We start from the raw sequence: 15,821 nt of genomic DNA, 5'->3' as shown, positions 1-15,821 counted from the left end.
TGCAGCTATAGGCTGCGGACCAGGGTGGCCCATAAGCCTTAGTACAGTGGATAATTTTGGAAACAAACAGTATTAAAGCAAATCTGACTAATGGAGGGCGGACTTGGGTAAAGGAGCTACCGATTGATGCATGCGTGGTGAATGGCGGCCATCTTCCTGGCCGCCATCTTTGATCCAGGTTAGTTTTTCGAATAGGAAGGTAGGCATGTGACACGGCAATTAGCAATGTTTTCTGCAGGGCAATGCAGTTCCGCAAGCAGAATTGGTTGTCATGTACCGTTCCAAAGCTATGACGCCCCAAAGTTTACGGTTGTCTGTTTCCTTGCAGGGAGAGGGACATATCATTAACGCTGCAAGAAAGACGTGACGCCCCAATTTTGAGAGGTTTTAATTTTGTTGCAGGTAAAGCGAGATGGCACTGACGAAGCAGAAAAAAATTGAGATCATCCTAATATCTGGGGAGAGAAGCAGTCGTGTGATTGCCCAGGACTTCAACGCGCGCCACCCAGAACGACATGCAATAAGCCACAACACCGTTAGCTACCTCATTAGGAAATTCAGTGTAACTGGTAATGTTTCCCACAGATCACGGTCAGATGCCTTACCAACCTCGGCAGATTAGGAGACATCCACAATGGTGCTTGCTGCAAGTGCGAAAAGTCCGAAGCGCAGCACAAGACAACTATCAGCGCTAACAAGCGTAAAACGTGCTTCCGTGATGAGGTTTCTCCATGTGAACAAGTGGCATCCCTTCAAGATGCTGCTTGTTCACAACCTTTCAGAGGATGGTCCAGATCGGCGTATGGAATTCGCCAATTGGGTTTTGTCACAATATGACCGAGATTCGCATTTCCCAGCCAGCGTTCTCTTCACAGAGAGCAAACTTTTATTTTCATGAATGAGTGGATAGCCAGAACATGCGATATTAGTCGGATTCAAACCCACATGCGATAAATCCATGAAAGAGTGTTAACCCCTCTCATATCACGGTGTGGTGTGGCATATAGAACACGTCGCCCATAGGACCTTTATTCATTCCTGATACCCTAAATGGTGCCCGATATATGGACATGTTGCAGGAGTTGGCGTTTCCGTTGCTTCTCCGCCCTGATGCCACCTTGCCGTGATATTTTCAGCAAGATGGTGCCCACCGCACTATGCGCTGCCTGTGCGGGAATGCTTGGGTCTGCATTTTTCTGGATGTTGGATCGATCGATCGCCGAGGCCCTGTGGAGTGGCAAGCCCGGTCGCAGACTTCACTCTCTTGATTTTTTTTATGGGGACACCTAAAACACCTGGTGTATCAAGAGATGATTCGGAATGTTGCACACCTACAGGGACGTATTCAGGACGCCTGTGATAGCATCGCACCTACTGTGTTGTTACAGGTTCAGGAGGACTGGATTAAAAGACTCCGGTTGTGTATTGCAATGGACGGGGAACATGTGGAGCACATCCTGTATGTAGGACTTCGGGGTGTCATAACTTTGGAACGGGACACGATAACGCATTTCTGCTTATGGGACTGCATTTCCTGTGAAAAGCAGTGTTAATTGATGTGTCATATGCCTACCTTCCCATTTAAAAAAATAACCTGAATCCAAGATGGCGGGCATCAAGATAGCCGCCATTCACCATGCATGCATCAGTAGGCAGTTCCTTTATCTAATCCGCCCTTCGCTAGTCAGATTTTCTTTAATTATGTTTTTTTCCAAAATAATATACTGTGCTAAGACTTATGCACCACCCTGTAGTACGTCTATTATACATTATGTAATGCCTATTGCTATAGTTATTCTTATATCGATGCGAGCTGTCCCAGACTACATGCCTGATCCTTCAGCTAACTTTATAAAATTAACTAAAGGTATCATAATTTTCAAATTTCTAACTTAGTACCATCGTGACCTAAACTTACAAAAAATTCCATATTGTATGTTTGGACATAGTCGACTACACTACAACAAATCTTTCGAGTATATGTTAAACCAATGACCATTGTCATCCCGAAACACTGTTCTCAATATGTACCTCGATGATTTTGCGGGCCCATTGTCCTGCCCTCCTTGCTGCACCAGTAGGTGTCCCTTTCCTTCTAAGAACCATGAGTTAAAAGTCCTTCAGTTACTATTAGTAGGATAAGGAAGATGAATAGATAACGCTTGTGAATGCTAAAGAAAGTGTTTAGCGATTAGGAAAATATGGGGAAGTGAAGAAGCCCGAAGAAGACCACCAACACTATTATCAACTCCGCAAATTCAAATGTTCTGGAATGAACCAGAATTTCTTGCATTGTTCTCAGCCCCATGATTATCAATATGCATTTCGTGGGGATTAATAAAGAGTTAAGGAGGAAATATTCTTTTATTTCTCATACTGCTGTTGCTAGCATTTTTTCTAACAATTATGATCGTTGTACCACTACGAGGTAGATGTAACCGAGAGTCGACTCAATGGACTATAACATACCAAAATCCAGACGAAATCAAAAAATGCTAGGACTACATTATAATTGTTAGAAGGACCGTGAAATTAACATTGACTCAAGTGTTTTTATTTTACCACACTTATTTTGTGATTTTACTCACTTCAGTCTGGACTAGGAAAAGTTCATATTTTTAGCATGCTTTTAAATTATCACGTTAATATTTACATTATCCGCAATCTAAGAGCGACCGTAGATTTTTTTTTTTTTTTAAATCTCTATTTCATATCTTACTGAGGTTACGTTCCGATGTATTTTCTACTAAGTTTTAGACATTTAAATATGATTACATTTATTGTAGTAGATAACGCAAGGACACAAAACACCAACGTTAGTACTAACATAGAACACGAAAGAATGGAAATCTACACGGGTAAAATATGTACGGAAAACAAGTTAAAACTCAAAATTTGGTGACAATTTCCTTATTGGGTAGAGAACGTTATTTTTGGTGGGCATAAATTATGAGTTTGAAACCCTGTAAGTCATGAGTTAACTTCAAAACATTGTATTAGCACCCCAGCACCACTACCAAATTATATGATTTGGTGGAGCACCAAAAGTCCGATCTCTAATAATTATTATATGTAACACTATTTATTCGATGCGTTTAAAGTTCTTTCACATCAGAGCAGGAATTAATGTAATCGAACAGGATTTACATACAACAAAGAGCGACCGGCAGCCACTATACCAACAAGAAATATTATTCATGGTCTGTGTTTGATTCAGTGTCTGACACATTAATAAGTCTGGGTGCACCACCTGGGTGCACAAATGATTTTTTCGGAGTTATAGGCTTCCGAAAACATGAAAAAATGAAATTTAAATTTTCATAGCTACAAAACTATGGAACCTACCGTAATCGGATCAAAACTTCACTTAGGAACCAGTATGTGCACTATCCAAATATCGAAATTTCAGAATCCTGAGGTACTTCCGCAACAATTTTTATGGAGGTAGTTGGTAATTGTTTCAAATTATATGCCCGTAACCAAATTCCCTCTGTAAAAATTGTTTCGTGAGTACCGTAGAATTCTGAAACATGTATTTTTGGATAGTGCACATATTAGTTCCTAAGTAAAGTCTTGACTACAGTAGGTCCCATAGTTTTGGAGCTATAGACCTTTAAAGTTCATTTTTTCATGTGTTCGGCAGCCTATAACTACGAAAGAAAGCATTTGTGCACCCAGGATGGATATATATATATATATATATATATATATATATATATATATATATATATATATATATATATATATATATATTAAGTTCTGCTTATGCAAATATAGGCAGAGTATAGGTGGAACAAATTATAGTCCGGAATCGTTTTCTTCCAGTACAAGTTTTGTTACAAAATCCTTTATTCTATTAACAGTATGTTACAAAAATCAGTATAACGTAAAATCATCTAATACTTGGGTGAATATATATCCCATAATATAATATATATCCCAAGGCCAAAGCATGTTATGGAAGGATCTCCACAGAGCTCCGAGCAAGTTAGGTAGAGTTGATTTAGGATCTGTACTGCTCCATGCAAGCAGAGGGTGTTTGAGGCCATAAATCCCCACGTAAGCTGAGTAACTGATGTTAGGGGTCTCATATAGTTCCGAGAAAACTAAAGGCGTTGAGTTAAGTTCCTCTCAAAGCTCCAGGCAAGCTGCGAGAGTGGAGATGACCAGCCGTAAGACAGGCGATTGTCGGTGATATCCTAATAGTTATATAAGTTAGGTACTCCAGTGTGTCGGGGATACTGTAGTAAGTCATAGCAGGACGCACATGGTTAATGCTTGCAAACACTAACACGTGCAATAGTTTATCAACGGAACCGTGTGCGGAATATCAGAATATATTTACAGTGTATATAGTTTCTTGTAAGCTCTGCAGTAATCTCACTTCACAGAGAACAAAGCACTTAGGCCTGCTTCTGGTGCACTTGTGCACTTTCAATGCATTTACGAAAGAACTTAAAAGCTGTAGAAATGATATCAGAGGGCACGGGCTCACTGGTAAAATACGGATCTTTTGTACTGCGGGTCACTAGTATGATCCCCGACCACGTAAGTTTGTGGTGAACAACATCGACTTGTCACGTGGTTTTCGTGTTTCTCTAACATTCTCATTCCGCCATTTTTTCCATAATAACTTAATTTCATTAGTTATCCATTTCCTTCATGCTAAAGGCTATATTTGTGAGACTTAAAACTAAAAGTGTCATTGCATTTAATTCATTTCAAGTGACATCTAATGTACTACATCATCTTTACATGAAGGAAGGAAAAAAAACACTGAAATAATGAAGAGAATAATAATTTGATAAATTCAATGAAATAACAAAGAAACTAATTTAGTTTTCTGTTTGTTGTGATATTAAATCACTAGAATTTATTTTTTTTAAAAAAAGTGTCAGTTTATGTAAATTATATTTTGTTCTGTCCCCCTTGAAAGCTTTTACTATGACATCCTAACAATACACGGAAAACGACGTCTCAGTCTGTGCCTCACGTTAACAATAATAATAAGCAGTCATGCTCATAGACGTGGCTACTTGCATTTTCGCTTAGCTGTATAACGATATTATCGTGAATAACGTGAATGTGGTATGAAATTTGTGTTGGTTGATGAGTAAACTGAAAAAAAAAGTTAAATGTTAATCTCCTAAAGTTTAATTACACCTTTTTAATTAAGCACGATTATAACCTATAGCGTGCCTTGGTATCCGTAAGCGAAAGATGAGATTTAAGAGTTAATAATAAAACAACTAGCAAAGCTTGACAAAAATTGGTGTACAAAAGTTAACTTTTATCAAGTTGAGTGATACACACAAAGTGTGTGTGTGTGTGTGTGTGTGTGACACACTGCTTCCAAATATGCATGAAAATAGTCATTGGGTTACTGAAACAAAATAAAGGTAGGCAAATGACAATTAAAGTTTGACACCCGTTTTCGGATTTTATATACGAGTGGAGAAAAGATGTAACTCCAAATCTTGAGACCCAATAGTGCACGAAATGCTTTTCCTCCTTGCTCATACATCTTGCAGACATTAATATATACCTAAAGTAGAACTTACAACCTTGATTGCTACAATTTTTCACAGACTTCAGTCAATATTTCTCTGATAATGTAAAGTGGTAATGAATCTGTAAATAATTAAACCTAAGTAACACATTCTGGCCCCGTAGGATAATCGCTAACGCTCTTGTTCTTGGTGCGACCAGTCCCGGACTCGATTCACGGTGGAAACACTTGGTTGAAAAGATGTAACAACTTTTTCACTCCTACCACACTCGTACTGAGTGAGGTATTCCTGATTTCCTCATCCACCCCAGGCAAATGTTGGAATGGAATCTAACACTATGCCACTATTTTTTTACATCCCTTTCATTCTCCCCCTTCTCCGGATAGTGTGCTCGTCGAGGAAAGTTATCCCTCATTTGTGACGAGTTTATGACCATAGATGCCAGTAATGCACATAAATATTTATAAATAGCAAACGAATTCATGAAATATGTCGATTAGCATATTGTACGATAACACAACAAATAACGTGCACAAAAATGAATCAGTAAATTAATTTGAAAAACGTTAAGACATTTCTGTGAGGTATGATCAACTATTGTTTTGTGAGTCCTGGCTACACGTGCAGAACAACATTCAGGAGCATAAACATTCAGTTTGCACACCTTAACAAGATCAGCTGAAATCTACATAGGGATATCATGACATCAACCTGTTGTGGGAAGACCGTAGACTGCATATCGCGGCTTTACGAAAAGTGGTATTTGAGACCCATTTTTAGATCTCATGAAGATCAACATTTTAAACTGAAATCATTGATCCTTATTTTATAGCTTTAAAAATAAAACCTTGGAAAGATATCATAGATTTTGGACACTGACCCTAACGTTACTTTTCCTGTGTTTGCATTACTTTCTAATATCAGACAAGCAAGCAAATCTTATGCAGGAGAATCACAGTACCCAGGAAAGGACACGCTATTTGATTCGAAAATAAACATTTTGTTACACTCGTCACATTTACGTATTTTATTCTGTGGCACGGAAGTAGAAAAAGAGTCCTCAGTTTCTCTCTTAACTAATTCAGTTGACAAATCTAGTAGTTTCCTCTTTTGTAACTTTTCTTAACTAGAGGACAAAATAAATTAAATTATTATGCAAAATCAGGATAATTTGTATTGACAACCAGTAAAAGTCATGCTATGCTCTTTCTCAACTTGTTCTGTAGCAACTTCCTTAAAATAGGCCAGTAAAGTGGTGCATAAATATTAATTTTCAGCCTCGGTAGAACGAGTTGAATCAAATTTATCGTTTACGAGGTTACTGATCCAAATCATTTATTAAAAATATCACACATAAACAAATCAATAGTTTATTTTGTTCCTGTTTTCTGGTATTCCGTATCCGTGTTTTATTTATTTAATTTTAGCTTACGTTCCAAACGTACTACGTTCATCATCAAATTAACTCCTGACTGATGAACATAGTGCGTTTGAACGATGACTTGAATTAAAATAAACACAACACGGATGAAATGCCAAAAGTTTTTTTTTTTCCTTTTTTATTTATTTATTTATTTTTGTTTATAGATATTTCCTTGAAAATTATGTTGAATATATATAAATCAATAGTTTGTCTATCAAAATCAAGGTAGGTGTTACCATCAAAATTCTAATAATTATTTCTCTCTTTTATAAAGATTTGAACGTCACATCGTATTTCCCAAACTTCTGGCTCAGAATGCAGAAGATTACACACCGTCCAACACAATGTACAACAGGGACCCTTTGAAGGCTGGAACTTCCAGAAGGTAAGATATATATATATATATATATATATATATATATATATATATATATATATATATATATATATATATATATTCAAACTGCCATATCGTATCCATTATATTCCCTTTGATGCGTGTTTTTAAACGTATATATCGGGTATAGCAAGAAGGTACGGCGAAATTTCAGGAGTGGATTCCTTATGGGTACACAAGGAAAAAATGACCCTATATCGGGAAATGCATCGTCACAGAGTTACGGCCATTGAACCGCCTGACGATCTAAGATAGTTACATTCTTGTCACCCCTTAATGTGACTCAATTTAAACCTTATTAATCACGCCCTAATTAAGATAGAAAGATAATTTAGGTATCAAAGTGTTCTTGAAGGACGAAGCTTCCTGCCGCTATGTATTTGATGTATGTCGGCAGGTACCACGGCAGCTATTGAGGTTTAAATTGAGTCACATTAATCGCTTAACTTATAATTTTTTTCGCAAAAGTCGTTCCAAATTTTATAATTTTTTCGGTACAATGTAAATATGCTATTTCAATTTAGTCATTTCGTCAATAAGCATTGGCCTTCAATGCAAAATATTAGCCAAAAATAGTTAAATGAATCATACCGATATCTAGCGAACACCCATACACTCAGCTGCGTATGGCGAACGTAAGAATTCGTCGTTTAAATTAATATTTAGATCTTCTTTGCACGAATATATTCGTGTTTATAATGTTAGGGCAAAACAAAAATAACGTAATAATTCGTGGTTTTAAGTTAAGCGGTTAAGGAATGACCAGAATGGGGCTATTTCGCACCATCAAGCGGCTCAATGGCCTGCCATATGGTCATATGAAACTTTTACTTGTCTGCTCAAAATAAATCCACATCTGAAAGCTTGCCGTACCTTTTTGTTACATTCTGTATATATATATATACACTCCCCACTCAGAAATAGATCTTCCAAGTATGTTGAAGATAATTGAGTTACTATACTTCCTACGGAATGAATCTTTGCAACGTTTAAAATTGTCTAATTTCTCAGCAAGCTCCTTAATGCAACATCGAATTTACTAAGATTCTTGAATGTTTTTCTCCTGAAAGTCGCCTCATTAATTAATTTTTCGATAGTCAGAAAATTAGCTCACTTTTTCTTTTCTTTTTATTTTTCTTTTTTTTTCTTTTTTTTTTTAGAAACGCAAATGGCAATTACAAAATATTACTCCATTCTAACCCGATTTTTTTTTTAAAGTATACCTTACCCAAATTATTTATCATATCCTAAAGGTGCTTTTACTCGTACTACATTTCATAGATATCGTTTAGCTTGCTTCTCCAATCTCAAAATAAACTTCTAAATACGGTCTTAAGAGAATATTTCTCAAAATCTAGACACGTATTACTCGCTTTCCAATATGTGTTAGTTCTCTTGAGATGCAGATAAAATTGAACCTTAGTAAAGGTTCAATTAAGACAAATACTGAAAACAATTAAATAGAAACAAACAAAGAACAATCATATGAGTCTTACAAAGAAGTATAAAACAAGAGTACTCTTCTCGAGAGTATCGTGCTAGCATAACTTCTTTCTCAAGAGAAATAAACTAGTATAACATTGTAGCCTGTTAAGTACTTTACTGTTTCACCAAAGTGATAAATGCCATTAGATTTGTCTTCTAGAAGATCAACATTTCGTATTTTCGTAGCTAGCGCTAACTAATCTCGTGATGCACCTTATTTCGTGATACGTTATATGGCTTATTTCGTGGTAGGAGATACATTATTAATTACAGATCAAGGGATGCATTGCACAATTTCTCAAAAGATGTCAAGCATACAACAATACGGTAAAAATCATTTGCAATGTCAACGATTACAATGCTGACGTCATTCGAAGTGTTAGCAGATGCATGGGGAGAAAATCATTTCCACTTAATTGACTTTTGAAGAAGCAAAATAATATGATCTAGTCATCATTTCGATTACAAAATTGAGCAGCAATACACTTTTATAACAATGCATCCAATTCTTATGATTTTTGTAATAGTTATAGTACAAAACAATATTTTGAGAATAAAACATAACAAATAGCAACATCAAATAGCAAGTGCCAATAAAAAAAGAGCAGACGTATTTGATGGATAGTATTCTGTGCCGTTTTAGAAAATGTTACAGGTAACAAGCTACATATAAAGGGGTGAAACACTTCTCTATTCCTTGGACTACATCGAAATAATGTATCAACCATACTGATGACAAGAAAAGCAATGTAAGCATTGAATCATCTATTCCTACCAATGATGCTGCATCACCCTACTCATTGATGCCTCTCTCAGTGTATGTATTTAACCACACATATCAAAAATGAAGTTTGTCTTGACAGGAAAATGCAAACTGACATGAAATAAACTAGAAAATCCATCTTCCTGATCAGGCCAAAATTTCGACTGAAGGTGTAACTATATAGACACGTAATCCTACAGCTAAAAAGAACAAAAGAAACGAACATTAAACCAGAAATCTGGATACTGTAGAATCACATCATTCCCTCCATTTAGAAGTGGAATTTTCGAAAAAAGCTGCAATAGTGTTTACTCGTTTACAATTAAAAATTGTCATACTAAATTTCGCACCTCCATCTACAGCAAACTCTAAAATTAGGCATTAAATGCAAGAAAAACAAGAAATTTGAACATTACATAATGTGACCATTTCTTCCTGTAGAAGATGATTTTTCTAAAACGCTGAAAACCATTTCCTCTTATTGTTAATAAAGTGCTTACATACTGAATTGCAAAGGTCTAACTTAAGCGAATCCTCACATTGTGCCTTCTCTTAATAAATAATCAGAAATTTGAATATTATGTAAATAGTTCATTTTATTTCTTTAGAAGCGGAATTTTTCAGAAACACTGAAACACATAAAATTACTTTTAATTACGAGTTCATATACCAGATTCCAGAACTCCAACTTAAATTAACTCTTGAAAGAGTACTTACTGAATAATAATAATAATAATAATAATAATAATAATAATAATAATAATAATAATAATAATAATAATAATAATAATAATAATAATAATAATAATAATAATAATAAATAAACGGAAATTTAAATTTTGTCGAAATTGTTCCTCTTTAAAAGGATTTAAAAACTGAAATATGCACACGTTTATTATCAGCTAATGTAAGAGTTTATGTATTGAATTGCATCCCCGTCTAAATTAAGTTAATTCTTATATTGGGCGTTTCTTGAATAAATAATGGGAAATTTGAATATTATATAAATTGCCTCCCTATCTTTCTTCAGGATCAGGTGTTAGTTTTATTTATTTGTTTGTTTATTAAAAATGAGTATATATGTCGAGTTTCACGTCTCTGGCTTCAGGGACTTAAGGCATACTTTAAAAGAATTTGAACTCCCCTTCCTTCATTTTTTGTCTCTTGTTCTCGTGGTAAAGACAGTATTATGTCTAAAAAAACGACGTTGCTGTTTCTTCCTTCTTTCTCCTCTGCTTTTTTAGAGGCTAATCGAGAATGCTATTTGAGACCGAGCAAGATGGAAGCAAATCACCATAAATGGGGACCCAGTGTAACGAGGAAACGACAGACTAAGTTATTATTATTATTATTATTATTATTATTATTATTATTATTATTATTATTATTAATATTATTATTATTATTATTAAATATAATCTTGTCATAATATCTAATTATATAATGAATCAAGATGTCATAGGTATGTTGCAGTTATATTACGTAATAAGCAATTACTATAGAGAAAATTAAGAGATTAATGTGAGTTTTGTGTTCTTATGATCCCGGTTTAGTGCAATCACCAATGTGACTAATCCTTTACATAATCTGAGTAGATTTGATTGATCATTTAACAAAGAGTTCAAGTAAATTCATTGCGTTCTGCACAAAGTTGAATTAAATTTAACAGCACTATATGTAGCAAGCATAATAGTGCGATGAATTTATTGTGGTTGTTATAATTGGGTGAGTCAATGTTGCAAATAACACATCCCTGCTATTTCAAGTGTACTGAGAAATAAAAGGATGAGATGTGTTCTAAGAAATTACATTTTCTGCTGTTATATATGTAGTTTATTAAAACTAATATTTATTAAAGCAATTTGCGAAAAGTAATTTTAATCTTAAACGCAACCCTATACAACATCTTTCCCGTTCCAAACTCCAAGGAAAGTTAAATGATGGCGGCTTGAACTGTAATGCAGAGCTATATTTCATTCGAAAGAAGATAATGGTGGAAATCTTTCGTCTTCTTATTTTTTTTTCTTTTTCTCTAACCATTTACCTTATCTGCCGCAAAGAGAAGTGCAGATTTAAGAAGATGAGTATCGTTCTTAAGACCCATCTTAGCGGCTACTTTTGGATTACTGCAGCATTCAATTAAACCTCACAATGGCAGAGGACAATCCAGGCAAACTGTTTCATTTCACTGCCTCGGTTGTAATTCGTTCCTTCAAAGACAGGAAAACTTAATTCCCTTTACAATAGCGAATTAAAGGGTATCTCTTAAATGTTTTTAAAGAAACTACTTTAGAATATACAACGAAATCTTCCCTCAATAGATTCATCTCAACAAGAATTAAGATTTTGCCAAAGAAAGAAAAGCAATTTAGGAACCAATATTTTGAAGAGAATTGAGCGTCACAAAGAATTCGAAAGTATATGTTCTTGTATAATTATTTTATGAATGCTTGTCTTGAAGCTTAAAAAGTGAAGTAATTCGTCAATTTCCGATATGTTTTAATTAGTTTATTGATTGTTGGTGGCGTTCGTGTTCATGGTTTAAAAACAAATTTTAAACTGAAATATTATAATTTGTGGATTCAATGTTATCGTAGATTATCACTTATATTGCCCAATATTACATACAGATTAAAGTGAGTTTTATTTTATAGCATTCATTATTGGAACGTATTGTATTTTAGAAAAAAAAATACTTGACACCTTTAGAGGGCTTCATAAATTCATCACGTAATTTTTATGACAACCCAAGTTCGAAAATGCTCGTTCCCCACTTTATGAACGCGTGTTCAAGACACGCAGTTTTCACATAAGTTACTTATTCAAGATAGGTGTTTAAAGCAAAGAAACTAGTACTTGAAGCAAAGAAAATAGTAGAGCCTTTCATTCATACATTAAACCGGGGAAAAAGATTTTTGTTGCATTGATACCAACGCCTCTTTTACCCTAATTTGGATAAGTTGATTTCAAATGTGAACTTGATTTTTGCGTGTAAGCTCAAGCTTCTTTTCAATTTAATGTTTTGTATTTTTTACTATAATGTAAATTTATGGTACTTATACTTTTTTTTAAAAAAAAAATGGAACTTGTAGAACTTTGTAGCAGTGCACTTTATGAAATCTGTTAATATAGGCTCTAGAAAGGGCTAAAACAAACACATCGGTAAGAAAATTAATCTATATGTTCAGAAAAGAGTGTAAATACATTACAATATGCAAAATATATATAGTAAATATGCAAAATAAACTAATTTGTTTCCGGACATTACATAGCACCTACTATGAATATGAATATAAGTATTTACGCAGAAATTAACGTATATGTCTGAATACAATCCACCTCTATTACAAAAAGATATATTAAGCCTTGCAAAATTAAATAATATACTTCTAAAATTGGAACTATTAAAATTTCAGTGGTATTATTACAAACCAATATGCTAGTGTGCAAATGTAAATTTAAGGCATTTTGTGAGAATGACACATTCTTGTATTAGAAAAATGATGACATTGATCATCACGAAAGTATTTGTATGTGGTAATTACACACACTCTTACATCTAATATTGAATTATGTTTAAGGACTTTTCCCTGACAATAACATATTTATCTAGATACAAGCCAGAGTAATACAAAAAGAAACTCATATGAAATCATGGGAATTTCAAACACATTCTGTTGAGGCAAAAACTTGCGCTTATGGAAACCACGGGGCACTCTCGTTTGATACTCCAGCAGTAATCTGCCAACATATTTTTGCATATAGCCCTTGATAACGCTATTCCATCGTTTTCAGGTTTTGTTGAAAACGTTCTCCCTGTTCATCGCTACAATCTCCAAAGTTCTCAGGGAATAGATCAAGGTGGCTATATAGAACTTGAATCTTTACACTCATATTACTCCCAAGATCTCGAAAGGCCGATAACATTATCTTAGCCAGTACTTCATAATTATCCGACTTCTTCTTGCCTAGAAGTTTTTTTTTTTATAACTTGTACGAAAGACATCCATGCTGCCTTCTCCTTGTAGTTCATCTTCTTGGTAAATTTCTCATCACGCAAAATAACACGAATTTGAGGTCCATCGAACACGAATGTTTTGATCTTCTCGTAAGACAAAGCAGGAAATATTTAGACAAAGCAGTAGAAATTAGATACAGAAAGCACTCACCATTAGTATTTATTGCCTTCACGATCTGTTTCATCAAGCCAAGCTTGATGTGGAGTGGGGGGAAATGATCCTATCTCGGCTAGCAATTGATTCATTCACAATGTTTGGCATTCCTACTTTGAGACTGTCATGGATAGGACATTCCTTTTGTTCCCAGTGCAGTTCTCGAGCTCGGCTGTCTCACATACACACATAGCACAGATACTTCGTAAAACCATTCTGTTGTTTAAGCACAAAGTTGACCATTTTGAGATCAACACAAATGGTCCAGTTATGCCCCTCGTACTTGAGTAATTCAATCACAAGTTTAACATTATTATGTTATTTTCGCAAATGCAAATGGCCAATTGGAACCGATCCGTAAGCATTACCGTTGTGCAAAAGTACACACTTGAGACTGCACTTTGTACTGCCGATAAATACCCTCCATTTTGTTGGACTATTAGAGGAAACACCTAATTCAGTTAGAAGACCTGGGATATCATGGTAGTAAACAAAGTTGTTGTTTTCTGAAAAGTAGTCTGCAAAATCATTTTCCCGCTTTCCGAAATATGACACTCGTGCCGAATGATGTTACAGATTTTTTTCTCGAAGTCTGGAAGCTAATTGTTCAGTAGTTTTCTTAGAGAGACCCAAATCGCGTAATAAGTCATTCAATTTAGGCTGGATGAACTGCTAAGGTATAGATGAATGTTTAGTGTGAGATGAATCTTCATATTTCATAGTCATCTCTTCATACATCTTATCACAAGCCTATGATTCCCCTCCCTTTCACTTTCTTCATCTACGGAAGAGCCGAAACAATTATAAACTGTAACTGAGAGTTCATCCAAGTGAGGGATCGGTCAAATTGCTGAGGGAATACTCGGATACAAAATAGAATGTAGGCTTTTCTTGCCAATACCCTTCGTATTGACCAGGCAAAAAAAAAACAGTCACTTAGATGGTCCATCGGTTCTCGTCAAACAATGGGAATGTCGAAAGGCATACTATTTCGCTTTCCTCTTGTCCAATCACGTAACATTTTCTCACAATTAGGACACACGATATGAGGAGCCCATTTTTTGTCTTGGTCGCCAAGAGAAACTTGAAAATACGTTCTATAGGCACGCCTAACAAACGCCTTCGTATCAATCGACTAATTACTGTGTCTGCTATATCTGTTTAAACTCGAACCTGCGACTCTTATCGAAACCGTTCGAAGGTAAGCCATTTTCCAAGATGGTCTTATATAATTTGAATGAGAAAGCTTTATAAAATGTCCCTACAAATTGCTTTACTTTGTTTTCCCCCTAAAATTATGTATAATAACGGGATTATTGATCAAAGTAGAAACGTCTTATTTAAAACTTATAGCAACTGACCCCTTTTATGCACCATTTACATTTGAACATGATATTCTTGAGCCAATTATGTACTTTTCATTCGAACTTTTAGTTGTTAACTTGTTTAATTCATTTAATTACTCTTCCCTTTCGAGTTCACTAATTCCACTATCACAATTTGTATGTTATCGCTGCTTTGTGAGGGGCCCCTAGTTAAAGTAATTCGATTGAGAATTAACTTTAAGAAAATAGAAAATTAAGATAGTGAGCACACACTTCATACTTTATGATGGCAGAAATATTTATTTGCTATAACTTACTTTCTCTAACATTGAAGGCAGCAAATATTGTCGAGGTAAGATAGCACCTAAATTCAGTTAACATTTGTGAATGCAGATATTAAGTTTATCTGAATTGAAAAGCTCAATATATTATTTTTTTCCTCCCTTAACTTTTGCTGCTTGCTTCAACGCACCAAAAACGACACCTTTGTATACACTCTATACATTCAAAGTAATATAAAAGTCTCTATTTTAAATAGCCCATAAAATGTCAGTTTCTTTATGGTGTATATTCTTTCACTTATGCAAGTGGCTGGCATTTGAAATGCTATAACTCTGTCTACCTTTCTGTAGGAGGGTTCATTCCTTACACACAAGAACATTCTACTTTCTAATACTATTATTGATTTTTGTTACATTGATCGTATCGATATGCCATCACTTTGTGACATGTTGGTGAGTCATAAA

General features: G+C 34.8%; 1 protein-coding gene across 1 annotated transcript in view; it reads left to right on the top strand.

Annotated features, from left to right (window-relative positions):
• Window positions 1–15,821, top strand: part of LOC145687377 (cytosolic carboxypeptidase 6) — a 2,130,613-nt gene that overhangs the window by 1,710,520 nt on the left and 404,272 nt on the right. The window contains exon 10 of the mRNA XM_081760832.1: window positions 7,208–7,318. Within this exon, the coding sequence (XP_081616958.1) occupies window positions 7,208–7,318 (111 nt within the window). The remainder of the gene's footprint in view (window positions 1–7,207; window positions 7,319–15,821) is intronic.

This window comes from Thermobia domestica, chromosome 6 (assembly GCF_964235325.1).
Source record: "Thermobia domestica chromosome 6, izTheDome1.hap1.1, whole genome shotgun sequence".
In the NCBI taxonomy this organism is placed as follows: Eukaryota; Metazoa; Arthropoda; class Insecta; order Zygentoma; family Lepismatidae; genus Thermobia; species Thermobia domestica.
This window is presented reverse-complemented; position numbering and strand designations above follow the sequence as displayed.